General features: G+C 50.0%; 1 protein-coding gene across 1 annotated transcript; it reads right to left on the bottom strand.

The window, feature by feature from the left end:
• Positions 1-470: 470 nt before the first annotated feature.
• Positions 471-27921, bottom strand: LOC118701196 (zinc finger protein 271-like). The gene is given in 3 exon segments (XM_054518367.1): positions 471-1006; positions 20839-21465; positions 26568-27921. Coding segments are annotated over 3 exon segments (2043 nt in total). The 5' UTR covers positions 27854-27921; the 3' UTR covers positions 471-876.

Raw genomic sequence — 27921 nt, 5'->3', positions numbered from 1 at the left:
TCCCATTAAAATCCCATAAAAATCCCATTAAATTACACTCAATTCCCATTAAACACCACTAAAATCCAATAAAATCCTATTAAATTCCATTAAAATCTCATGACATCTCATTCAAATCCCATAAAATTCCATTACAATCCCATCAAATTCCATTAGAAGTCCATAAAATCCCATTAAAATCCGATTAAATCCTATTAAAATTCTTATTAAATCCCATTAAATTCTATTAAAATCCTACTAAATTCCTATTGAAATCCATTTAAATCCCCTCCAATCCCATATAATGATCCCAAACCCACACAGAATTGGCCCTGAATTACCCCCCACACGTACAGGCCTAAAAACCCAAAAATGTGAAAAATTACCCCAAATTATCCCAAATTTACCCTGAATAACCCCAGAAATACCCCTAAATAACCCCAAAGGCACACAAAGAACCCAAATGCCCCAAATGACTCCAAATCCCATAAATGACCCCAAATCCCATAAATGGGAATGGGAGAGGGGAGGAGAGGGCAGGGAAAGGGGGAGTGGGACAAACTGGGCGAGGAAATCAAACTCTGCAGTCAGACAGAGCAGGGATTTGTGTATCCAGCGCTGGGAGCGAGGGGGATCTCTCTGGCAAAAACCCACTCGGTCTCCTTTAGCCTTCAGCTCCATTTTAAAAGTCACAATTACAACACTTCATTAGCATACTCACATTTGCATAAAGCTGTGTCCCGGTTTTACAGCCGTGTGTGGCTTCAGCGCCTGCGTCCGTTCCTCCTGCGGCGGCCCTCAGTCTTCTGGTGCTCTTTTGATGAAGGCTTCTGTCGTCCTCCTCACGTTGGAACTTTTTACCTGGACCATCAGCCCATGCCTGGTGCTCCTTGTTCTTCAGTCTAACCTGGTCTGAGCTGATTTTGCCCTTTGCAAGCTCTGTTCAAACTTGCTCTCTCGCTCTCGCTGCGCTTGTTGTGTCGCTGGCTCTGCTCTCTCTCTTGCTCTGCTGCCTCGCTGGCTTTGCCTGCATGGGAAAAATGCATGTATTTTATGATTGGCTTTTCGCAAATATTAAAATGAATATTATATGTCTGGTGTTAGAATATTATATATATATATATATATGTATGTATTATATATTATTATATATAATATATATGTATATATTATATATTATTATATATAATAGGGTTATATATATTATTATATATGATATATGATATATAATATATATAATATAATATAATATAATATAATATAATATAATATAATATAATATAATATAATATAATATAATAATATATATAAAATATATAATGTATAATAATATAAAATATATATTATATATTATAGATATAATATATATTATACATTATATATTATATATTACATATATTAAAATATCATATATTATATAATTATATATTATATAATATATATAATATATTATATATATATATTTATATATATATATATATATATATATATTATATGTCTGGTGTATTAATTCTCTTAAGTAGTGTGTTAAATATAGTTTTAGGTTATAAAAATTGTTAAAATAGAAACGACGCTATGTAGGATTCTTGTTTTAAAGAAAGGACTTGCACTGAGATAGCAGCCACAGGACACCTAAATCTTTCAGAGAAAAAGAATTTATTGCCCTCTTATCAGAAGAAATGAACTTCTTCCCACCTTGAAGGCGCTGTTTGGATTCGGAGGAAGAAGGTGGCACTGCCCAGACAGAATCCTGTGTTTGAATGGAATTTATGCATCATGGATGAAGTGTATGAATATGCAACAGGCTGTTGTTTTTAAGGGTTAATCCTGTGTTAACGGGTGTCCCTTTTCGGGCTCGTGGTGCCCAGAAAAAGGTACCCGGACCTCCATAACCCTTTCTCTCTATTGTCTCATATTGTCCTAATTCAAATTGTCCAAATTATTATTTCTCTTATTGCATTGCTATTTTTATAACCATTTTATTATTATGGAACTTTTACAATTTCAAAATCAAGTGATTGGCGTGTTTCACACTGCACATCTCGCTCCAGGGCTGCTTGTGCTGAACCTTGCCTTGCACAGCCCTGAGGATTCCCCCAGCCCGGGCTCCCAGCAGCTCCAGGCCCGGCCAGGAGGAGCAGCAGGGCCAGGGCTGGCAGGGCGTCCCCCCAGATGTGGCCCCCGCTGGTGGCACAGCCGGACCCTTGGGAGGCTGCCTCAGGCTTTATTGTCCACCAGCATCCCAGGAGGGAGCAGAAAATCCTCCTGCAGACGCTGATTCCGGAGGCTCCCAGCGCTTCCTTGTCTCCAGGAGCTTCTGCCAAGCCCCAGTGAAACCTCGGTGCCACATTGTTCCACAGCCTCACAACGCTCTCCTGGCTCCCGTGAGGTCCCTCTGTGTCCCGCTGCAGCCTTGGCTCCATCAGGGTCTCCTGGCTCCATCAGGCTCTCCTGGCTTCCATGATGCTCCACTCTGTCCCAAGGGGATCCGCGGCTCAGCTTTGGAGCCCTGCAAGATCCAAAGGTTCCCCCCAAAAAAACACCAGCCCAGGGACCCCCAGGATATTTGGGCTGAGCTCCCGCTGCCCAGGCACCTGCATGGAACCCAAGTGACCGCTGGGACTCTATGGAATGTCCTGGAACAAACTGTCCCTGGTCAGACAGGGGTGCCATGGAACACAGGTGCCACTGGGACACGGACACTGCCCATGGAACCGAGTGTCCATGGGGACAGAGCCGAGCCTGATGGAACACTGGAGAACATTGTCACCCCATGGAATCCATGGAACCAGGTGTCCATGGTGACACTGCAGAACATTGTCACCCCATGGAATCCATGGAACCAGGTGTGCATGGTGACACTGGAGAACATTGTCACCCCATGGAATCCATGGAACCAGGTGTGCATGGTGACACTGGAGAACATTGTCACCCCATGGAATCCATGGAACCAGGTGTGCATGGTGACAGAGCCGGGCCCAATGGAACCTACTGGAACACAGGAGAACATTGTTACCTGTTGGAACCCGGGCTGCTGAGAATTTTAGACTTTCTGAGCTGACAGACACTGACCCCCAAGAGAACACTGCATTTGACCTGAGGCTGTGGAGAAGGCTTCCAAAATGGAATGATGGAACTGGGATTATGGGTGTGGAGTTTGAATAGAAGGATGTAATATCACATGGTGGAAAACTTGGAGTTTAAGGTTTCAGAATATAGTAATATATATAAAGCAAGACGGAGGTTTTAGGGCGGAGGCTGATCCTTTTTCTTTGCTGCCTTCCTCTCCTTCTTCTTCTCCTTCTTCTTCTTCTTCTTCTTCTTCTTCTTCTTCTTCTTCTTCTTCTTCTTCTTCTTCTTCTTCTTCTTCTTCTTTGAACTTCTCCTTCTTCTCCTCCTCCTCCTCCTCCTCCTCCTCCTCCTCCTCCTCCTCCTCCTCCTCCTCCTCCTCCTCTTCCTCCTCCTCCTCAGGTTTGGGTGGTATTGTGTAATTGGATAAAAAGTCCCTTTTGTTGGGCACGGGCGATTGGTTATTGGGTTAAAAGTAAAAATAATTCAGGTGTCATTTCTTAATTGGACAGTTTATCCTCAAAAGACCTTGCACAGAGAGAGATGGGGCTCCATTTTTACCTTGTTAGCAAAGTGCTGCAGAACTCACAGCTTGTGAGACTGTTCTAGAGAAAAGAGCTAATGAACACCTGAGTCCAAACAAGAAATGCTGTCTTGGGATTTCATCCCGACCTTGGCAGAAAAGAAGCAAAAGAATTGACTGTTACCCCACAGAATCTCATGGAACCAGGTGTCCACTGTTTCACGGTGCAGCCTCAGAGAGTGGTGAGACCATTGTGGCACCATGGAATATCCTGAAACCACGGCTCCCTTGTGACAAACCTGGGCTTTATGAAACCAAGGACACCGCTGGGATGCAATGGAATCTCAAGGAACCAAGGGTCAACTGTCAACACATCAGCTTCTCAGGAAACCAAGGCAAACACTGTGACACAGAGAGGGGCCCTCATGGGACCCAGGAGACCATGGTGACACCGTGGTGGGATCTCATGGAACCAAGTGTGAATTGTTACAGGACCCAGGAGACCATGGTGACACCGCGGTGGGATCTCATGGAACCAAGAGCCCAGAGTTTCACGGCTCAGCCTCATGGAGCGCTGGAGACCATGGTGTCCCAGAGGGAACACATGGAGCAAAGGCTCCTTAGTGACACAGCAGGGCCTCATGGAATGCAAGAGATCATCCTGATGGAATGGAAACTCATGGATTCAAGGGTCCACTCTTTTGCTGTGTGGCCTCATGGAATGCTGGAGACCATTGTGGCACCATGGAAACGAATGGCACAAAGGCTCCACTGTGACCCAGCAGGGCCTCATGGAACCAAGGACACCGCTGTGATACAATGGAATCTCATGGAACCAAGGTCCAGTTGTGACAAAGCTGGGCCTCATGGAACCAAGGACACAGCTGTGATCAAAGGAATCTCTAGGATCCAAGGATCAATTGTCAACACATCAGGTCTCATGAAACCAAGCAGAACATTGTGACACAGTGGAATCTCATGGGAGCAAGGCTCTGCTTTGATCAAGTGGGGCCTCATGGGACACAGATGCCACAGGGACATTGTCAGGCCTAGTAGGAACAAGACACCACTGTGTCAGACCAAGGCCTCATGGGACCTAGGAGAGCCCTGGGACACAATGGAACCTGATGGAACCAAGGGCCCATTGTGACACGGCAGGGTCTCATGGAACCCCTGTGCCACTGGGACATTGCCAGGGCTGGTGCAAGCAAGGTTCCACTGTGACAAAGGCAGGCCTTGTGGCACCCAGGAGACCATTGTGGGACAATGGAATCTCATGGAAGCAAGGCCCCATTGTGACAGCGCGGCCTCATGGAAGCCCAGTGCCACTGGGACATCTCCAGCCTTGGAGGAAGCAAGTGTCCATTGTGACACAGCACAGCCTCAAATCACAGGAGAACAGAGGGATACCATGGAATCTTGGGGAACCAAGTGTCAATTCTAAACACAGCGAGGACTCATGGAACCCAGGAGACCATTGTGATGCTGCACTTTGTCACAACGGGGCCGTGCTTCTATGAGGATCCATGGGCCCACAATGTTCTCCTGGGTCCCAGGAGGCCCCGCTGGGTCACAATGGCCCCTTGCTCCCACGAGCCACAGCACGGTCCCCGTTGCCCCTGGGTTCTGTGAGGCCCTGCTGCGTTCACAACTGACACTTGCTTCCATGAGATTCCATTGTGTCACAGTGGCCCCCATGTTTCCATGAGGTTCTGCTGTGCCACAGTGGACACTGGGCTCCACAAGAGCTGGCAATGTCCCAGTGGCACCTGTGTCCTGTGGGCCCCACTTTGCCAAAGCAGAGCCTTGGCTCCATGAGATTCCAGGCTGTCCCAATGCTCTGCTGAGTTCCACGAGGCTGTGCTGTGTCACAATGGACACTGAGTTCCACCTGCCCTGGCAATATCCAAGTGACCCCTGGCTTCCATGAGGCCCCGTTGTGTTTGCAGGTGACCCTTGGTTCCCCAGGATGTCATTGTCACGCCGCTCTCCTGGGTGCCCTGAGGCCTTGCTGTGTGTGAGAAATGACCGTTATTTTAAAATTTTAAGGGTGATTCAACCTTGAAAAAAATGACAACAAAGGACTGAAACAGGAGAAATCACAGCACTGGGAGCCCTTCCCCACCCCGTGGCTATCAGCCACACGGCTCCTTCACAAATTGGCTGCTCCTCCTTTTAGGCTTTTGGTGTTGCACCAGGTGATCCTAGCCCCACCCAAAGTCTGTCAGGTAACTCTTTGTGGCCATCCATTGGTGGAGAATGCTTTCTTGCAACCTGACTGGAGAGCAGGTGTTGCCATGCCTGCCTTCCAGTGACAAACCTGCCCTCCCCAAATGCCCCAACCACCAAGGCCATTACAAGGGGAGGGGAAAGAGGACTATGGGGGACAGATGACAATAACATCACTACACATCTTAACACACACATAGTATCTATCTCCTCACTGTGAGACCCAACTATGACATTACTCATCCGTAACACTGTGCAATAATGGAGCCTTGTTCCTACCAGACCTGGCAATGTCCCAGTGGCACCTGTGTCCCATGAGGCCCCACTTGGTCAAAGCAGAGCCTTGGCTTAACAACTGACCCTTGTTTCCTTGAGATTCCATTTGTGAAAAACACATTCACTCTCCTGTGAAAATGTACAAAGTTTAATAAGGGACAATGGGAGACCAGGACCATGGAGCAAAGGTTATTACGGCCGGGTGCATCTTGGCACTCAGCCAGGAGCACCCTGTTACCTTCGGGGATCCCCTGAAATACCTTTCCCCTTACATCAGCCTGGTGCATATTCATAGACCCTCATGCATATCCATAAACTACTTTACATATTCCAGGAATGATTTTACATGGCCCCTCCCTGGGTCTGCCTTTTCAGAGCATGTGTGTTTCTTGGCTGTGGTTTTGGCTCCTTCTCTTTATCACCTCCAGATTTTGGGCCTTGGTGCACTCTGCCTTCAGACGGGGAGTGCTGATAGTTGGCAGATCTGTACAGGTGTCCTCATCCTGTGTGCATTGGATGTTATCCCACCCAAGCAGGCAGTTTAACACAAGCACACTTCTATCAGCTATTTCACTACTATGTCTAAGCTCAATTAACAACAGAAATAAAAACTATATCTTTAGAACAAAGTTATTTTAACACCACACATATAAAATCCATTTTAATATTTGCAAAAAGCCAATATCATGATATTTATCTATAACAGGGTGAAGGAGTCCTGGCCCAGGCTCTGGCCCTTGGGGACACGGGGATGCTGCCAGGGGGTCCCTGTCCCCCTGTGCCACCCCCAGGGCCCCGGCTCCCGTCCCCGTGTCAGGCTCTGGGGTCGATCTCGTGGAGCATCCTCTGGGGGAGGCTGTGGGGCCGGGCCCAGGGGGACCCGGGGGGACAGGGGACCCCGCTGTGCACAAGCAGGGTTGGACTGCTCTGGGGGGAGCTGTGAGGGGGCCGGGGCAGAGTGACCTCCCCAGGGACCTCACACAGCCCCCGTGATGTCACACAGCCCCCCCCCGTGATGTAACACAGCCCCTGTGATGTCACACAACCCCTGTGATGTCACACAACCCCTGTGATGTAACACTGCCCCCGTGATGTCACACAGACATATGTGATGTCACACAGCCCCTATGATGTCACACTGCCCCTGTGATGTCACAATGCTGCCTATGATGTCACACAGCCCCTGTGATGTCACTCAGCCATCTCTGTGATGTCACACAGCCCCTGTGATGTCACACAGGACAGTAAACCCCATGGACTAACTTGCACTGCTTGATAATAAGGCCAGATAAGAGGCTTTATTAACACAGCCCCTGTGATGTCACACAACCACTCTCTTATGTCACACAACCTCCATATGATGTCATTCAGCTGCTATGTGATGTCACACAGCACATTTGTGATGTCACAGTCACCCTGTGATGTCACAGCCTTCTCTGTGGCATCACACAGCTGCTCTGTGACTCTGTGTCACAACCCACATTGTGATGTCCCAGAGCCACCTTCCATGATGTCACAGCTAGCTCTGTGCTGTCACAACCCCCTCAGTGCTGTCCCACAGCCCACTCTGTGCTGTCACACAGCCCCTTGCTGCCATCCCAGCTGCTCTGTGGCTCTGGGACACAGCCCCAGAGGTGCTGCTGTGACACAGCCCCCGCGGGGACATCCCACAGCCCCGGGCAGTGCTGAGCCCCTGTGAGCTCTGTCTGTGCCCTGCTCGTGTCCCTGAGGGGTCCTGGCAGTGCCCCAGCCCTGCTGGGCTGTGCACAGGGGCTGCTCCTGCCCAGAGCTGTCTCTCTGCAGCTCTGCTGCCCTTGCCAGGAGCTGCCTCTGGGCCAGGAGCCCGGCCCAGCTCAGCAGCACAGACACAGCACAAGGACTTTAATCACCCTCTGGGCCTTTGCTGCTCTTTGCATCACACCCAGTCCCTCAGAGTGGGCTCAAAGACTTCTCAAGAGCTCAGAGTGAGATTGAAATACTGAAGTTTCCTGTACTTTAAAGAGATCCCTATGAGGGACAGGACTGAGAAAGTGTCCCCGGGTTCCAGGGAGAGCAGAACACTGGAGGCACTGATGGCAGCTGGGGACAAACAAGGCAAAGGTGTCTCTGGTGCTGAGCAAACCTGGATTTGTTTCAGGAATGTAAAGGGCCAAGGCCTGAGCCCCAGGGCCTGGCCAGGCAGATCCTGTCCCTCCCTCCTTGCTCAGGGCTCTTCCCGGGATGGGCACTGGCATGTGGGGATGGGCAATGCCAAGGGCAGGAGCGTGGGGCGGCCCCTGCCAGGCTGCTGAGCAGGGACAAGGAGGCAATGAGGCCCCAGGCCTGCAAGGGTCACTTGTCCCCTCCTGGCTCAGGCCCAGGGCCAGCAGCCATGGCCAAAGTGCTGCCCAGGTTGGCTCTGTCAGGGCTGTCTTGCAGCTGCTGCCCATCCCTGTGCCCTGTGCAGCCCAGGCTGTCCCATGGTGTCCCTGCCCTGGCCTCTGTCCCTGCAGGCTCTCAGCATCCCCCGCCACCCCACCTGGCTGGGCCCTTCCTTTGCTGACAGCTCTGCCCCCTGCCTGCCCCTGCCTGCCCACACAAAGCCTGGGGCTGCTCCAGGCTCCTGCTGGGGCCGTGCTGCACTGTTGTGGTTTGTTCTATGTTTGTTCAGTTTTCCCCCGTAGTTGTGTTAATGGTTCTGCCCGGGAGTTCCAGTACATGTCTGTCTCTGTACCCCTCCCACGTTGTCATGGTTCCCCCAATGTATCTTGTTTGTTCCCCTCCCCTGGCCGCCTGCCTGTCACTCGGCACCCCTGCCTCTTTTTCCAGAAGCTTCTGGCTGGGGTGTTGGGTGATTGGTTCAGGGGCCAGGGCCCCACCCGCAACTGTCTCCCATTGGTTGTATGCTGCTGTCAGTCCTCAATGTATCTTTTGTACCCCTCTTCGGATTTGTTGTTCCCAACCCCGCCTATTCCCTATAAAACCTGAGGCTTTTTCCTGCCTCAGGGCTCAGACTTCAGCTCCCTGACCCATCACTACCCCTTCCAATAAAACCTCCTTCCCCAAGAAGCTCTGAGTCGCCCATTCTTCAGCGCCCTGCAGCCTTGGAGTTTCTACCGGCGGCCACTTGCCCTGAAGCCTAACATCGCTTGAGCACAGGGCCTGGGTTTCGCGCCTGGGCAATGCTCGACTGGCTGGAGGTTGGCTGGACACTGCTTCGCTAGCCTGGGCATTTTATATCGCCCAGCCACCGCTCCACTGCACCACAGCCCTGCCCTGACAGGGAAATTCCTTTCTCCTGGACCCACTCTGGGCCTCCCCAGCTGCCCTTGGCGTTAATTCTTTCTCTCTCTGGCTGTTTTCCACTATGTCAAAAGGATCCACCAGCCCTGAAATCGCTCTTTAAAACACTCTCATGGCTCTGCTCCACTGTCCTCAGGCTCCACCCCACTGAGCACAGAGCTCCTTTGTCCCTATACAGTGCTCATGGGCCCAAGGCCTCCAAACCCCCCCTCCTTGGGACATCTCTGGGCCCTCTCCAAAGTGTTTCCAAATGAAAACATTCAGCTCAGGGTCTAAAGAAATCACCAGAGGAAAGGGCCAGCCTGACCTGTCTGTCCTGGCTACTTTTGTCTGGGAGCAATCCTTGGATATACAGAATTTCGGAGGCCAAATTCTAATTTTGGCCATGGTCCCTGGACAAGAAGGCTGGTTCTTTTCCATAGGAATGAAGGAACAGAGCCCCAGTGTTTCAGGGGCAGATGAGAGGTAACCACCAGAGGCCAAGGCCAGCCAGAGCTGGCAGGTTTTGTTTGGTGAGATACCCTTGCATAGAGGAAATTATTTTAGGCAGAGTACCCGTTTTGGCAATGGGCATCTGAAAAGTCAGACAGCTCTTTTCCATAGCAAGGAAAGCACAGAGCCCCAGTGCTCCAGGAGCTGATGAGAGGCAGCCCTTGACATGCCAAGATCAGCCAGAGCTGTCAGGTGGCCCCTGGGAGGCCAAGCCAGCCAGAGCTGTTCCATGTTCCCTGGGTTCCATGGGTCCCGCAGTGTGCCAATGGTCCCTTGCTTCCATGGGGCCCTGAGGTTTCATAATGCCCCCTTAAGGCCCTGAAGGTTGGAATGGTCTCCATGGTTCCATCAGGCCCCACAGAGCCACAATGGTCTCTGGGTCCATGGAGCCCCTCTGTGTCACCATGGCCCCTTGGTTCCCTGGGCTCCAGTGGTGCCACAATGATCCCCTTGGTTCCATGGGCTCCAGTGGTGGCACAATGATCCCCTTGGTTCCATGGGCTCCAGTGGTGCCACAATGATCCCCTTGGTTCCATGAGGTCCCCACAGTGTCCCAGGGATCTCCATGGGAAGGAAAGAACCCAGCCCCACTGTTGCAGGCGCAGCCACCACAGGCTCAGGCCAGCCAGCCTTGACGGTACTGGCAGATTTTGCCTGGGAGCAACCCTTGGATATTGAGAATTTCAGAGGTAGAATCCCAATTTCAGACATGGACACTGGAGGAGAAGGATGGTTCTTTTCCATAGGAAGGAAAGCACAGAACACGGGTGGTGTCTCAGGGGCAGATGAAAGGCGGCCATCAGAGGCCAAGGCCAGCCAGACCTCTCTTTCCTGGCAGCTTTTGTCTGAAAGCAACCCTTGGATATCGGGAATTTGGGAGGTGGAACCCCAATTTCGGCCATTTCTGCATGGATAAGAAGGACGGTTCTTTTCCATAGGAAGGAAAGCACCCAGCCCCAGTGTTTGGACAGCAGGGGAGAGGCACCCCCAGGAGGCCAAGGGCAGCCAGACCTGTCTGTCCTGGCAGCTTTCACCTGGGAGCAATCCTTGGATGTACGGAGTTTTGGAGGTGGAATCCCAGTTTTGGCCATGGTCAAGATGGGTGGTTTTGCCCATAGGAAAGTAAAGCACAAAGTCCAAGTGTTTAGGAAGAAGATGAGAGGTGGCCACCCTCAGGCCAAGCCAGCCAGCCCTGTCTCTCCTGGCACCTTTTGTCTAGGGGCTTTCCTTGGACATTGGGCATTTTGGAGGTGCAATCTCAGTTTTGGCTGTGGATGCCTGGACAGGAAGAAGAGTTCTTTTCATAAGGAAGGAAAGCATCCAGCCCCAGTGTTTCAGAGGCAGATGAGGGCCAGCCCTCAGGAAGCCAAGGCCAGCCAGACTTGTCACTCCTGGCAGCTTTTGTCTGGGAGCTATCCTTGGATATAAGGAATTCCAGAGGCAGTTGCCCAATTTTGACCATAAGTGCCTGGTTGAGATGGAGGGTTTTTTCCCACAAGAAATAAAAGTGATAATGGAGCCCTGGAAAATGTTAAAAATAGTCTTTGCAAATATTGGGCTTTGTGTTTTCTCAGGTCACTGCACCTGCATAAGCAGTATGATAAAAGATATAATTGTTAGATGTGGTGATTGTTTAGTAATTAAATATAATTATTATATAACCATAAGAAGAATCGTGAGAAACTATGTTGGAAATTTAAAGGGGGCTATGTTTAGCTGAAATCTGTTTATACAATAGAAGAATATAAGTTTAATAATTACATGAAAGTTATGTAATGATAGAGGATAAAACACGTTCACCTCGAATGTATGGTCGGAATCAGATTTGAGTGGAAACTACCCCGATTCCCAGAGCTCTTGAATAAAAAGCACCGCATATAATCGCTTATGTGATTATGTGTTTCTGAACGCTAACATTTTGGCGACCCCGGATGGGACCCTGCGCGTGCTGCTGAGCGAGTTTCGCGACTCGACCGCGCTCCAGCCGGCACCGAGGGATTCTCGGGGAGCTCGATCGGCCGTGACCGCTTCTGCCGCTCATAATGTCCCCGGGAGAAAGGTAAGGTGCTTTTTACTTTGGTTTGGGTGCCTGCCAATGAGACGCAGCGAAAGCTACGCTTGGTTGGGCTAAAGGAATTGCTGCTGGTACAAGCCCAGGCGCCGTTCCATAAGACAATCGCGAAAGTGTTGCGGGTTCAGCAATTTGTGGTATATTTGGGATGGAGAAACTTAAAGGGATTTTGGGCGGCAACACCTCTATCCCGCAAAGTTCTCCTTTGGGGTGCTTATTAGCACATTGGAAACAGGGTAATTTTGGGGAAGAATTACGTAAAGCTAAGTTGATTGATTATTGTAATACATGGTGGCCAGGATATGCCTTGGAGAATGGTGAAAAATGGCCAAAATACGGTACTTTGCAATATAACACTATTTGACAGTTACTGTCATTGTGTAAACAAGAAGGAAAATGGGATGAGGTTCCGTATGTTGATTTGTTTTTCTATTTACAGGGAAAGCCAGAATGGCAGGATGAATGTGGATTAATGATGGTTAAAACATCTGCAAGCAATAAGTGTGGGGTTTGTGAGGAACGTTGTTTGGAACTTGGCGTTGAAAGAAAGCCTGAGTAGGGAAAATTATACAGATATTGATTTACAGGTAGCTCCAATAGGAACAAGAGAAGCTAACCCTATCCCACCTGTTCCATCTGTCCCTATCCCACTGCCTGCTCCTACCCCACCTAGTCCTGAACCTGTCTCGTCTAGTACACCCTTTCCTCTTTATTCTCCTCTCCCATCGTCACCTGATCCCTCTTCCTCGGAAGATGAGCAAAACCTAACTGTGGCAGGAAGGAGAGAGAGAGAATCAACAATGGGGTAGCCCACAGAACCAGGAGTCGGTCTAACCTTGCCCCAGTTATGGATAGAAAAGACATAGGCAGACAAAAACGGACTGTAATTGCCCCCTTGCGACAAATTGTAGGAGTGGAAGGGCCAGTATTTATAAAAGTGCCTTTCTCTCCTGCAGATTTAGTTATTTGGAAACAATCAGCCAGAATTTATAGAGAAAATCCTGATAAAATGGCATGAGTATTAAAAATGGTTATAAAAAACTCAAAATCCTGACTGGGATGACATACAATAATATGTATATTAATATATTATATATATATTTATATATATATACTTTTATATAGTATATTAATATATCTAATATATGAATATTAGATACTTTGATGGATTCTACTGAGAAAGAGATGGTACTTAAGGCAGACAAAGAAAGGGTAAGAGAGAACATCAGAAACAGACTCGTAACAGGGAATTTAGATGAGAATTTCCCAATTGAGGATCCAAATTGGGACCCTAATTTATTTTGCGATGTGGGGAGACTACGGAAATATCAAGAGTGGATCCAAATAGGAGTTCAGAATGCTGTGCCCAAAACTATAAATGGGTCTTAACTATATGATGTTCAGCAGGAAAAGACAATGTCCAGACTTGAACAACCAGTTTCACCAGGGCAATCAGTGCCAGCAGGTTACCAAGGGGATGGTTTTGGGGGAGTATACCAGCTGACTAGACATAGAGCCAGTAGAACAAGTTAAGGAACCTCTTATAAATATACAATTAGGACATAAAGAGGTCAAATTTCTAATAGATACAGGAGCTACTTACTCGGTATTGAATGATTTGCAAGGACAAATTGGGGACAAGGAAACAACAATAGTCGGCGCTACAGGGAAAGAGGAAAAATGGCCATTCTTGCAACCCCTAGATTTGTGTTTTGGGAACAAAGTTATAACACACGAATTCCTATACATACCTGAGTGTCCAATTCCGCTTTTAGGGAGAGATTTGCTAGCGAAACTTGATGCGGTAATAACCTTTGAAAATGGGGAGCTTATAATGAATGAATCAAAGACAGGACAGATTTTAATGATCTAAGAAAAACCTGTTCCCTCTATCCCTAGGGAGGTAGGAGATGCATTGATTCACTCTGTATGGGAGACAGATACACCAGGGAAATCTAAATTGGCACAACCAGTGCATGTAGAGTTAAAAGAAGGGGCGAGGCCTCTACAAGTCAAACAGTTTCCCATAAAACCAGAAGCATGGCAAGGAATAAGTAAAGATTATTGAGAAATTCTTGAAATACCGAATTTTAGAAGAATGTGAATCAGAATTTACTACACCAATATTTCCAGTAAAGAAGCCAAATGGCGAATATAGATTAGTGCAGGATTTGAGAGCAATAAATAAAATCACAAAGGACATTTATCCAGTGGTAACAAATCCTTACACATTGCTAACATCCGTAAGGATGTAAGGAGATATATCCGTAAGGAGATATATAAGTGGTTTAGTGTAATTGATTTAAAAGATGCCTTTTTCTGCATCCCCCCTTGACAAAGAAAGTAGGAAACTGTTTGCCTGTGAGTGGAAAACCCAGGGAATGGGAGAAAGACCCAGCTCACCGGGACACAATATAAGAACTCGCCGACCCTATTTGGAAACCAACTGGCAAAGGAGCTGGAGATTTGGACCGAGAGTGGGCAAGTACCAAGAGACCAATACCTGTTGTTGCAGTATGTTGATGATATACTAATAGCTACAGAAGAAAAGCAACCTGTATAAAGGTAACCATTGAGATTTTAAATTTAGTGGGAATGGGAGGTTATAAAGTACCCAGAGGAAAGGCACAAATTGCCCAACAGACTGTGATCTACCTGGGATGTGAAATTTCACAAGGGCAACGAAAACTAGGCACTAACCATATCCAAGCTATTTGTGCTATTCCAGAGCCCCAGAATCTACATGAGCTGCGAGTCTTCCTCGGGATGGCAGGATGGTGTCGCCTGTGGATCATGGACTGTGGACTGATTGCGAAACCCCTGTGTGAAGCTCAGAAGATGCAGCCATTCACCTGGGACAAGCCACAGAAAGAAGCCTTCCTAAAATTAAAGGAAGCACTGACAACTGCTCCAGCATTAGGGTTACCTGATCTGTCTAAAGATTTTCAGCTGTTTGTCCATGAAAGGCTGCACCTAGCACTAGGAGTCCTGACCCAAGGTCTGGGAAGCTGGAAAAGGCCGGTGGGCTACTTTTCCAAACAACTTGACAGCATAAGTGCCGGGTGGCCTCCATGTCTGTGGGCAGTCGCAGCCACTGTGATGCTGATACAAGAAGCCAGGGAGCTCACTATGGGAAGGCACATAGATGTCAATGTACCACACATGGTAACCACTGTCTTAGAGCAGAAGGGGGCCATTGGCTATCCCCAAGCAGGATGATGAAATTCCAGGTAGTCCTGACTGAGCAGGATGATGTCACATTAAAAACAACTAACCTTTTGAATCCAGCTTTGTTCCTAGGTACCACAACTGAAGAAGGCCCATTAGAGCATGACTGTGTGGAGGTAATAGAGTACACCTACTCAGCAAGAGAAGACCTGAAAGACGTCCCACTAGAGCAGCCAGAGTGGGAGCTGTTTACAGATGGGAGCAGCTTTGTGGAAAACGGAACCAGATACGCTGGGTATGCGGTAACAACAGTCAGTACAGCAGTGGAGGCAAGGGCATTACCACCAAATACATCTGCCCAGAAGGCAGAACTGGTTGCTTTAACCAGGGCACTAGAATTAAGTGAAGGGAAAAAGGTAAATATCTGGATTGACTCAAAATATGCTTTTGGAGTGGTGCATGTACACAGAGCACTGTGGAAAGAAAGAGGACTATTGTCCTTCTCAGGGCATGCACATTAAACATCAGGATGCAGTCCTGCAATTGATAAAAGCAGTACAAAAACCTGAACAAGTGGCAATCATACACTGCAAAGCACAGCAATCAGGAAACTCCAAAATCTGCGAGGGAAATCAAAAGGCAGACTGGGCAGCCCGACAAGTTGCTCGAGAGGTGCAAACAACAATGGCATTGATACCTTTAAAGCTTAATGTATCCCAATTCAATTTGCCTCCAGAACCAAAATATTCAGTAGAAGATGAGAGACTGGCACGTTTGCTAAATGCACAAAAGAATTCAGAGGGATGGTATGTGACTGCACAAGGACAGATAGTGGTACCCCCTTGATAATGAGAGAAGTTCTACAAATTAAACATAACGAATGTCACTGGGGAGCAGAGGCATTGGTAAAATTGCTAAAGCAGAGTTTAATTTCAGTACGGATGTTAACAATGGCAAAATCAGTAATGTCAAAGTGTGATATCTGCTTGAAAAACAACCCAGTGGCTAGACAACAAGCACAGCTAGGAAGAATTCGGATAGGAATAGAGCCAGGAGACTATTGGCAGGTAGATTTTGTAGACTTGCCAAGAACTCGAGGATACAAATACCTGTTAGTGGGGGTTGACACATTCTCTGGGTGGCCAGAAGCCCTTCCCTGTCGCACCAACCAAGCAAAGGAAACAGTAAAGTGGTTACTACAGGAGATTATTCCCAGGTTCGGGGTACCCCTAGGGTATCATCAGATAGGGGGCCCCATTTCATAGCTACAGTAGTAAGAGAGGTAAGTAGATTGCTGGGGATAACTTGGGACCTCCACACACCGTGGAGACCCCAGTCAAGTGGACAGGTAGAGAGGATGAATCAGACACTAAAGAGGCAAATCAGTAAAATATGCCAAGAAGCCAAATTGCAGTGGCCCCAGGCTTTGCCAATAGCACTGTTGAGGATTTGGATAAAGCCTAGGAGTGGGATGTCAGTCAGTCCTTATGAGATATTGCATGGGAAACCATATGAATCTCCTGAGCCTAACCCTAATGTACACGTCACAGGAAAGCAGGAAGTGTATAATTATGTTCTGTCTCTCGGGAAAACTTTAGCTGGGCTCCGGAGCATCCTCGTGTGGAATAGACCGCTGACTCTCGAGAACCCAGTTCATAACATACATCCAGGAGACGAGGTGTACATCAAGAACTGGAACAAAGAACCGCTGAAAGAAAAGTGGAGTGGGCCCCACCAGGTACTGCTGACCACCTTTACAGCAGCCAAAGTAGCCGGCGTGGACCCCTGGATTCACTATACCCGAGTGAAGAAAATCCATCCTGGATCACGGACTGTGTAAACTGTGGAACCAACAAGGCTGCAGATAAGATGTGTTTAATTGCTTCAGAATGCTATCAGTAATTGTGCCAATGTTATGGTCATTAATGTCTTTGGGATGTGGAATGCAAAAAGATCAACTAACCACTCTTCATTCTAGAATGAAGAGAGAGGTACAAACAGAAACACAGGTGATAAAGGTTTCTAATGCAGTTTGGGCTGAGAATGTAATGATTGGATTAGTCAAAGACTTTGCCAAATGCAAAACACCTGTAGAATAACTGCCTGTCTGCCAATACCAAAGGCAGCAGGAGACCCAGTAAATTGGGGAATCATAACATCAAAACTACCTGAAATACAAAAGAACAAAACAATTGCATGCAAACAGGTACCTGAGTCGAGGCAAGTAGTCAAGGAAACTTGGGAGAAAATAGGAACATGGATGAGACCCATGGGCCAGAAAGACTGTATTCTAAGTGATGGCACACTAGGAACCCCTATGGGAGAATCAGGAGGCATCACACAATGGCAATGCTATTTGCCACACTATAAAAAGATTATAGAAAATGTTACAGAAACCACTCTGGTATGGAAGTGTGAGGCCAAGGATCAGAAAGGTCAGACAGAGCCTTGGGACAGTGCATGGTCTGTGAGTATCCTTCAAAGATTCCAATGTATGGCAAACACCCCTTGGTGCATTAAGTGGGAAGGCTCCGAGAATGAAACAGATCCAGCAGTAACAAACACTGCCACCAGTAGCAGAACGAGGGCAGACAAAGTAAGTTGGTGGGCATGTAATAAAACTTATGACTGCACTTCTGATGATGCAGAGATAAAGCAGATGCCACCCCTGGCAATAGCCCTACAAACTGGCTGTGCTTGCAGAGGGATCAAACATAAACAAGGCAGAGTGAATTATAAAGCAGTTGTAGGATGTACCAGGAGTACAGTCCGAGGTCCAGGACAATTTGTATGGGCAACAAGCGATGGCACCTGGACAACACATCTGCCTGTAGATGGGAAAGTAAAGGAAATTACTTTAGGCCTCCCAACCTCATGTCCAATTTGGAAAAGTCCCCATTTAATGGAAAACATGAGCTTGTGCAGATAAGAGCAAGACGAGAAGTTCTAGACAATGAAAATCCAGATGACACCTGGCAAGAACCCTCTGGTGGAGTGAAATTTGGGTGGGCCCGAGAGTCTTTGCTCGGTCCTACAGCAAACTATCAGAGTAGAAGATGCTGTACAAACTTACAGGTCAGGTAGATAGACTGGCAAGAGTCACCCGGGAAGGATTTAAAGAATTAAACGTACAATTACAAGCCACCATAAAAATGACTTTACAAAATCCATTAGCCTTAGATTTGTTACTCCTGAAAGAGCATGGAGTATGTGGATTTTTAAAGGGACGGGTTGGTCATTGCTGCGTTCACATCCCAAATGTAACTGCAGATGTAGAATATGACATCAATCAGCTGAAACAAATAGAGCATGAAGCACAAGAAGAGCAAAAGGATTTGACTATGACCTGGCTAGGCAAAATCTTTAAAGGGTTAGGGTGGAATGTGAGTTGATGGATTAAATCTGTCATTGAGACTGTGATAATCTTACTAATTGTATTCTTAGCAATTTGGTTAGTTCACAGCATCTTAAAGGGAGAGATACAGAAGAAAACATCCTGGAACCAGAAGATAATAAAGGCACTGACACGAGATCCACGCCCACCATCTTCTGGTTCTCCAGTGCGTGACAGCATCCACGACAACGTTTACATCAACCATGGACTTGAAGAACGTCAAGAATAAATTGAGAAATTAAGGACTGTATCAAGTGAAAACATTTACACCTATAGTGAAGTGAAAATGCTTTCAAAGGGGGGAGAATGATAGTGGGGCCCTGGAAAAATGTCAAAAATAGACTCTGAAAATGTTAGGCTTTGTGCTTGTCAGATCATGTGAAATTGCACCTGCGTAAGCAGTACATGATAAATGATATAATTGTTAGATGTGATGATTGTTTAGTAATTTAATATAATTATTGTTTAATCATAAGAAGAATAATGAGAAACTATGTTAGAAGTTTGAGGGGGGCCACAAGGAGCCCATGCTTGGCTGAAATCTATGTATACAATAGAACAATTGAAGTTTAGTCATTAACATGAAATTTATATAAGGATAGAATATAAAAACATGTTCATCCCAAACCCATGTCGGAGTCAGATTTGGGTTGGTACCCCTGACACCCAGAGCTCTTCAATAAAAGCACCTGCATATAATCATTCTGGTGATTATGTGTTTCTGAACGCTAATATACCCAGTAAAGTGTTAAACCCTTCCCAGTTGCTGTGCATGAGAGTCTATGAATATGCACCAGGCTGATGTAAGGGGAAAGGTATTTCAGGGGATCCCCGAAGGTAACAGGGTGCTCCTGGCTGAGCGCCAAGATGCACCCGGTTTACATCTTCCAAGAACTGTTTAGCATGGCTCTGCCCTGGATCTGCCTTTTTAGAGCATGCAGATTCCTTGGCTCTGGTTTTAGTCCATTCTCTTTATCACCTCCAGTTTTTGGGCCTTGGTGCACTCTGCCTTCAGACAGTGAGTGCTGATAGTTGGCAGATCTGTACAGGTGTCCTCATCCTGGGTGCATTGGATGTTATCCCATCCAAGCAGGCAGTTTAACACAAGCAGTCTTTTCACAAGCTTAATTAACAACAGAAATAAAAACTATAGAACAAAGTTACTTTCAGAAACAGTCCCAGCCCATATTTGATCCCAGCCCATCTTTGATCCCAGTCTGTGGGGTCCTGCACACACTCCCAGCGTCTGGAATTCCAGTTCCCAGCCAGGAAAAAATGTTCCTGCCCTTGAACTTCCTTCCTATCCCCTCAACAAATTGCAATAAAATTATAAACAAAGGAATAATAATTGAAATTAAATAAATTATAATAAAAATAAAATATAAAAATCTCAACTCTTCTTTACAATGATTCAACTCCAACAATGATTCAACTCAAATCAACAATAACTATTACTATAATATTACCAATGCATATAAATAAACAAATTATATATCAAGAAATACCTTTTGAAAATTTTAACTCGATGACTAATGTACTTTAGATAAAATTATCTAAAGAAACTACCATGCAATCTAACACCTCTTAGTTAAACAATTCATATTACAAATATACTAAACACAAAACCAAACACCACTACAATTTCTCAGACATTTCAACTAAACAATTAAACTTTAATAACATCCTTAAGTACTCTTGAAAAATTAAAATTATTTTTAAAACATTAATTGTGTGCAGGTGGTTTTATTTTGATATTGGTTTTTGGATTGTTTGGGTTAGATGATTTAAAAAATGGGACTTTTATAGGAATTGAATCAGCTGAGAAGGTGGCACTCTGCAAACAGAAATGACTGAAAATGAACGGGACAGAAATCAGTAACTCGGAAAGTTTTATTTGCTATCAAATACATCCCACACACCCAGGCCCACACAATCCCCATCCCACTGCTGCAAATTGGGATCCCACTTCTCCCAATCTCCTTCCAACTCCATCTCAACTTGACAGCTGTGGAATGGAGTGAGTTTGGCCTGGGATTGAGTTTTTTGAGGAAGGAACAAGCAATCTGAGGTGGAATTGAGCCCTTTGGGGTTAAAATTCAGTTATTTTCAGTGGAATTTGAGTGGTTTTGAGGTGACTGTTCCATCCCTCCAGACTTCTGGAGGACAGAGAGATGGAGAAGAGAAAAAAATTCAGGCCAAACCAAAGGAGAAGCAGCCAGGTGTGTTCCCAACATGGATCACAGGGAATGTGAGTGACCAGGGCTGTGCCCAAAGTGCCTCCTCCAGTGGAGGATGGAGCTGCAGCAGCGCACGAAGCTCTTCCCGCACTCGGGGCACTCGCAGGGCTTCCCTTACCGGTGCCTCCGTTGGTGTCGGATCAAGTTAGAGCTGCAAGAGAAGCTCTTCCCACACTGGGGACACTCGTAGGGCCTCTCCCCAGTGTGGATGCGCTGGTGCTTGACGAGGGTGGAGTTGTGCTTGAATCCCTTCCTGCAGTCGGAGCAGCGGAATGGCCTCTCCTCTGTGTGAATCCGATAGTGCAGGAGGAGATTGGAGCTGGTCTGAAACCTCTTCCGGCATTTATCACACTCGTAGGGCCTCTCCCCAGTGTGGATGCGCCAGTGCTTGACAAGGGTGGAGTTGTTCTTGAATCCCTTCCCACAGTCGGGGCATTGGAAGGGCCTCTCCTCTGTGTGAATACGATAGTGCTGGAGGAGACTGGAGCTGGTCTGAAACCTCTTCCCACACTTGGAGCACTCATAGGGCCTCTCCCCTGTGTGGGTCCTCTGGTGCTTGATCAGGCTGGAGCTCTGGCTGAAGCTCTTCCCACACTCCCCACACTCGTAGGGCCGTTCCCCAGTGTGGATCCTCTGGTGCACGATCAGGTGGGAGTTCCACCTGAAGCTCTTCCCACACTCCACGCACGTGTGGGGCTTCTCCCCATCATGGAGCTGCTCATGGAGCACCAGCTCCGAGCTCTGGCTCCATCTCCGGCCGCCTTCCCGGCCCAGGCTGGCTCTTTCCCCCTCACATCCCCGCCATCTGCGTTTGCAGCCCCTCCTCGTGCGGCATCTCCGGGGCCTTTCCTCCCCGTTGGCTTCCTGCGCCGTGGAGCCGCTCAAAACGGCCTCTTCCACCAGGTTCTGCCGCGGGCATTTGTCCTCCCTGCTCTCCATGCTCAGCTCCTGCTCTGGGCGAGGAAGGACAAGGACAGCATGGGATTTGCCTCCGTGCCACAGGCAAGGGCAACGAGATCCCCCCAGGGCTGTGCTGCAGCCGGGGGCCCTGCTGGGCTGGGAGATGGAGCAGCACAGAGGGGAAAGGGGCACTGACTTCCTCCTTACCTGCCTCAGTGTCCCGGGGCATCTTCCTCTTCCTCGCAGCCTCCCAGGGGTTGGCAATGGGCAATCCTGGTTTGGAGAAAACAAGGGATGAGCATGTTGAGTTTGAAATTCTCTCTGCCCAAGTCCATCTCTACAAGTCACTGGCCACCTGGGCTCCAGAAAAACCTCCCAAACACCAAAATTCAGCGCTGGAAAAGCCTTCCAGGAGTTCCCTGTCCCTGCTCCCTCCCCTCTGGTGTTCGGGGGTTCCCCCCTGTCCCATCTGCTGGGGTCACCCTGGCATTGGGGGTCCCCCTTCTCCTGGGTGCCCGCCCTGCCCAGGCTGCTGGCAGTGCCAGCAATGCCAAAAGCTCCCCCCTCTTGGCTCTCCCCATTTCGGGATGCCGGGGCTGTTTGGGCTCCCGGGCTCCCTTCTCCCATCATTCTCTGCTCTGGGCTGCAGCGGCTCCAAGGAGTCCCCCCTGCCCCTCTCCAGCCTCTTGAGGCCCCCGCCAATGGCGGCGCTCCCCCCTCTCTGGCCTCCCCACTTTGGCCTCCTGGGGCACACAGGGCTCTGCTCCTCCAGGCTGCCTCTGCCGGCAGCCGCCACCGCCACCCCCCGATGTCCCCCCGAGGAGCCTTTTCCGCTCAGCCTTGGACTTCTTCATTCTCCAAACATCCCCCCAAAAACCCAACCCAGGGACCCCCCGGGATATCCGGGCCGGGCTCCCCCTCTCCGCTCACCTGAGCCATGGGGGGGGGGGCGATGATCCCACAGGTGGGGGCTGCGAATTCAGGCAGGGCCCGAGACCGCGTGGTTCCCGCAGCTCAGCCTTGATCCACCTTTGCCCCTCCTCTTCCTCTTCCTCCCGCTCCTCCTCTTCCATACCCCCTCTAGCTCCTCTGTGTTATCCCCACTGCGTTCTCAACTTCCATCCCTCCCCCTTCAATCCCTTCTCCTCCTCCTCCTCCGTAACCCCACCTCCTTCTCCTCCTTCCATCGCTGCTCTCTCTCCTTTTCCATCCCGCCCCTTCCATTCCTTCTCCTCCTCCTTCCCCCTTACCCCGCCTCCTCCTCCCCCTCCATCCCTGCCCTTCCCTCCCTCCTCCTCCTCCCCCAGCAGCAGCCACACCCTCGGTGCCCCGTTCCCGCAGCCCTCGCAGCCCGCGGCAGCAGCGGCGATGGAGCCGGGACAGGTCGGCATGGGCAGCGCGGGGCTCTCGGCTGCTCCCAGCCGCTGCGGGCGGGGGGAACCCGGCCCGGGCCAAAGGAGAGGCAAACTGGGCAAACTGGGGGCTGCACATCCAAACTGGGCCTTGCTGGGGACCCTGCCTGGCCACTGCCAGCCCTTGGGGCTCCTCTCGGCACATCCGCCATGGGGGAACGCACACAGGCCTGGGGGATCCCAGCAGTGGCAGCACTGCCAGGGACTGGGCTGCACTGGGATCGTACTGGGAGCGACTGGGGCTGTACTGGCTTTGTACTGACATCATACTGGGATCATACTGCCACACCAGGGCAGACTGTGATTGCACCTAGGGACACTGGGATCATACTGGGAGTGAGTAGGAGCCTGTGGGGGGCACTTGAGACCATGTTAGGGACAAATGGGATATACTGGGATGAACTGGGATGGTGCTGAGTGTTACTGGGAGTAGCTGTGAACAACTGGGGACATGCTAGGAGCAACTGGGAGGAACTGGAACTGAATGGGTGCATGCTGGGGGTGATTGGAAACTGCTGGGCTTATACTGGGATGAACTGGGATCATGCTGGAGCTGACTGGGATCATTCTGGCAGTGAGTGCCACTACACTGAGGCTGACTGGGAGTGCTTGGGAGCAAATGGGATCATACTGGAAGGAACTGGAAAGATGCTGGAGGGAACTGCGCTACACTGGGACATACTGGGAGTGACTGGAACAAAAGTGAGGGTGAAAGAGAGCAACTGGAACCATGTGGAGCACAACTGGTTTATTCTGGCAGGGACTGGGAGCACATTGGGGCCATATTTGGATCATACTGGGAGGGACTGGACTAATACTGGGAGGATCTGAGAGGGACTGGGAGCACACCCTGCACATCATCCCCCATACTGGGCCTGACTGGGAGCAACTGGGAGCACGCTGGCAGCAAATGGCATCACACTGGTACTGACTGGGCTGATCTAGGAAGCAACTGGAACCACACTGGAGGCAGCTGGGACCATACTGGGAGAGACTGGAAGCAACTGGGATTATACTGGGAGCACACTGGGAGGGCTGGCATGTGACTGGGATCAAACTGGAGCTTACTGGGATCATATTGGGGTTGAAAGGGAGTGACTGGGATCACAGTTTGGGCAACTGGGAGCAACTGAGGGAAACTGGGATGATGCTGCAAGCAAACTGGAGGAACTGGGAAGGACTGGATGCATGCTGGGGGCAACTGGGATCTACTGGGCATGACTGGGGGATCATACTGGGATAACTGACACCTTACTGGGGCCACTGGCAGTGCCTGGGAATGACTGCAGACATGCTGGGGGCAACTGGGATATACTGGGAGTGTCTGGAACCATACTGGGGGCACTGGAACCACACTGGGAACAACTGGGACCATGCTGGGGAGAACTGGGACCATACTGGGGGCAACTGGGAGTGAGTGGGACCAAGCTGGGAGGGACTGGGATCATATGGGGAGTGACTGAGACTATAGCAGGGGCAACTGGGTTCAACTGGGACCATCCTGGGAGTGTCTGTAACCATTGGGGAGTGACGGAAGCACACTGGGAACAGCTGGGCCCATGCTGGGAGCAACTGGAATCACTCTGAGGGTGACTGGAATCATGCTGGGATTGACTGGGAGCAACTGGAATGGAGCTAAAAGCAACTGGGAGGAAGTGGGGGTGACTGGGAACACACTTGAAGCAACCGGGATAAACTGGGAGAGACACTGAGTTACTGGGATCATACTTGAGGGTACTGGGGTCATGCTGGCATTGATAGAGAGCAACTGGGATCACACTGGAAGCACTGGAATTGTACTGGGAGTGTCTGGGAGCAACTGGGATTAGACTGCAAGTGACTGGGATCATACGGGGAGTGGCTACAACCATACTGGGATTAGAGTGGGTGTGATTGGACCCTGACTGGGGGTTACTGGGAGCTACCAGGCCCATCCTGAAAGCTGACTGGGGACTTAAGTAGCAGAGCTGGGAGCAACTGGGGTAAAACTGGGGGCAAGTGAACCACGCTGAGGTAACGGGGAGTGCCTGGCGATCACTGCCAGAATGTTCAGGGCAACTGGGATAGACTGGGAGGGTCTCCGACCATCCAAGTGGTGATTGGGACCAAACTGGGAGTGACTGGGAAGGTGTTGGGGGAATTGGGAACACGCTGGGGTCAAGTGGGAGTGACTGGGGCCCTGCTAGGAGAGACTGGGATCATACTGGGAGTGCCTAGGACTATGCTAGGGACAACTGGGAGAACTGGGAACACACTGGATGAAAGTGCGAGGAACTGGGAGCAACTGGGACTGTGCTGGTAGTAAATTGCATGATCATACGGAAGGACTGGCAGGGACTGTCTTCATACTGGGAGCAACTGGAATCCTGCGGGGAGTGAGGGGATGTGACCAGGATTATACTGGGAGTGCACAGGCCTATACTGGGAGCAAGTGGGCTCATACGGGGAGCAGCCACTGCCTGAAACTGGACCCCCCAAAAACACCTCCCAGGGCCCCCTGATGTCCCCCCGAGGGCCATCTGCGGCTCGGCTTTGGAGCCCTGCCAGCTGCAAACATCCTCCCCAAAATTCCCAAACTCAGGCACCCCCCGGGATATTTGGGCCGCACTCCCACTGCCCGGGCACCAGCAAAATGGGGGGCGATGCTTCTGGGACTGCGGCGCCTCCAGGGAGCGTCCAGGCCACGAGATTCTCCCTCTCCTCTTGTACTGCGGGTGCTCGGCCTCTTCCTCCCTCCCTCCTCCTCCTCCCCCGTTCCCGAAGGCCGAACCGTGAGAGCAAATGGGGCAGGGAAAGGCCGGAACCCTGAGGGGAAAGGGGGCAGGGAAAGGGCGGGAACCGTGAGGGGAAAGGGGGCGGGGAAACAGCGGAACCCTGAGGGGAAAGGGGGCGGGGAAAGGGCGGGACCGTGAGGGGAAAGGGGGCGGGGAAAGGGCGGGAACTGTGAGGGGAAAGGGGGCGGGGAAAGGGCGGGACCGTGAGGGGAAAGGGGGCGGGGAAAGGGCGGGAACCGTGAGGGGAAAGGGGCGGCTCAGGCCAAGGGCGGCAACTGTGAGGGGACACTCTGGGAGGTGGCACCCTGCAAACAGAACTGCAACATAAACGGGAAAGAAATCAGTAAGTCTGAGAGTTTTATTTGCCATCAAATACATCCCACACACCCAGCCCCCCACAATCCCCATCCTACCTCTCCAAAAAGGGATCACACTTGTGCCTGTCTCCTCCCAAACCCATCTAAGCCTGGTGGCTCTAGAATCGAGTGGGTTTGGCATGGAATTGAGGTTTTCTGAGGTGGGAATGAGCTCTTTTGGGGTAATATTGAGCTGTTTTCAGTGGGATTAGGGTTGTTTTGAGGTGACAGATCCATCCCTTTTGGCTTTTGGAGTGCAAAGAGATGGAGAAGAGAGAAACATTAAGGTGAAAAAAAAAGGAAAACAAGCCACCTGTGTTCCTAACATGGACCACAGGGAATGTGGCTCACCAGGGTTGTGCCCAAAGTACCTCCTCCAGTGGGGGGATGGAGCTGGAGCAGCGCATGAAGCTCTTCCCGTACTCGGGGCACTCGCAGGGCTTCCCTTACCGGTGCCTCCGTTGGTGTCGGGTCAAGTTAGAGCTGCAAGAGAAGCTCTTCCCACACTGGGGACACTCGTAGGGCCTCTCCCCTGTGTGGATGCGCTGGTGAATGATGAGGCTGGAGTTGTGCTTGAATCCCTTCCCACAGCTGGGGCAGCGGAAGGGCCTCTCATCTGTGTGAATCCGATAGTGCAGGAGGAGATGGGAGCTGGTCAGAAACCTCTTCCTGCATTTATCACACTCGTAGGGCCTCTCCCCAGTGTGGATGCGCCGGTGCTTGACGAGGGTGGAGTTGCGCTTGAATCCCTTCCCACAGTCAGGACATTGGAAGGGCCTCTCCTCTGTGTGATTCGGAATGTGCCGGAGGAGATGGAAGCTGGTCAGAAACCTCTTCCTGCATTTATCACACTCATAGGGCCTCTCCCCAGTGTGGGTCATCTGGTGCCTGATTAGGTCAGATCTCTGGCTGAAGCGCATCCCACACTCCCCACACTCGTAGGGTCTCTCCCCAGTGTGGATCCTCTGGTGCTTTATAAGGGCAGAGCTCCTCCTGAAGGTCTTCCCACACTCCCCACACTCGTAGGGCCGTTCCCCAGTGTGGATCCTCTGGTGCACGATCAGGTCGGAGTTCCACCTGAAGCTCTTCCCACACTCCCCACACTTGCAGGGCCGTTCCCCAGTGTGGAGCCTCTGATGCTGGAACAGGTTCCCTTTGTGTCCAAAGCTCTTCCCACATTCCACACATTGGTAGGGCCGTTCCCCAGTGTGGATGCGCCGGTGCTTCACGAGGGTGGAGTTGCGTTGGAATCCCTTCCCACAGTCGGGGCAGTGGAAGGGCCTCTCCTCTGTGTGACTCTGATACTGTCGGAGGAGATGGGAGCTGGTCTGAAACCTCTTCCTGCAGTGATCACACTCGTAGGGCCTCTCCCCTGTGTGGGTCCTCTGGTGCCTGATCAGGTCGGAGTTCCACCTGAAGCTCTTCCCACACTCCTCGCACATGTGGGGCTTCTCCCCATCATGGAGCTGCTCATGGAGCACCAGCTCCGAGCTCTGGCTCCATCTCCGGCCGCCTTCCTGGCCCAGGCTGGCTCTTTCCCCCTCACATCCCCGCCATCTGCGTTTGCAGCCCCTCCTCGTGCGGCATCTCCGGGCCTTTTCCTCCCCGTTGGCTTCCTGCGCCGTGGAGCCGCTCAAAACGGCCTCTGCCACCAGGTTCTGCCGCGGGCATTTGTCCTCCCTGCTCTCCATGCTCAGCTCCTGCTCGGGGCGAGGAAGGACAAGGACAGCATGGGATTTGCCTCCGTGCCACAGGCAAG

Source organism: Molothrus ater, unplaced genomic scaffold (assembly GCF_012460135.2).
Source record: "Molothrus ater isolate BHLD 08-10-18 breed brown headed cowbird unplaced genomic scaffold, BPBGC_Mater_1.1 matUn_MA516, whole genome shotgun sequence".
Lineage (NCBI taxonomy): Eukaryota > Metazoa > Chordata > Aves > Passeriformes > Icteridae > Molothrus > Molothrus ater.
This window is presented reverse-complemented; position numbering and strand designations above follow the sequence as displayed.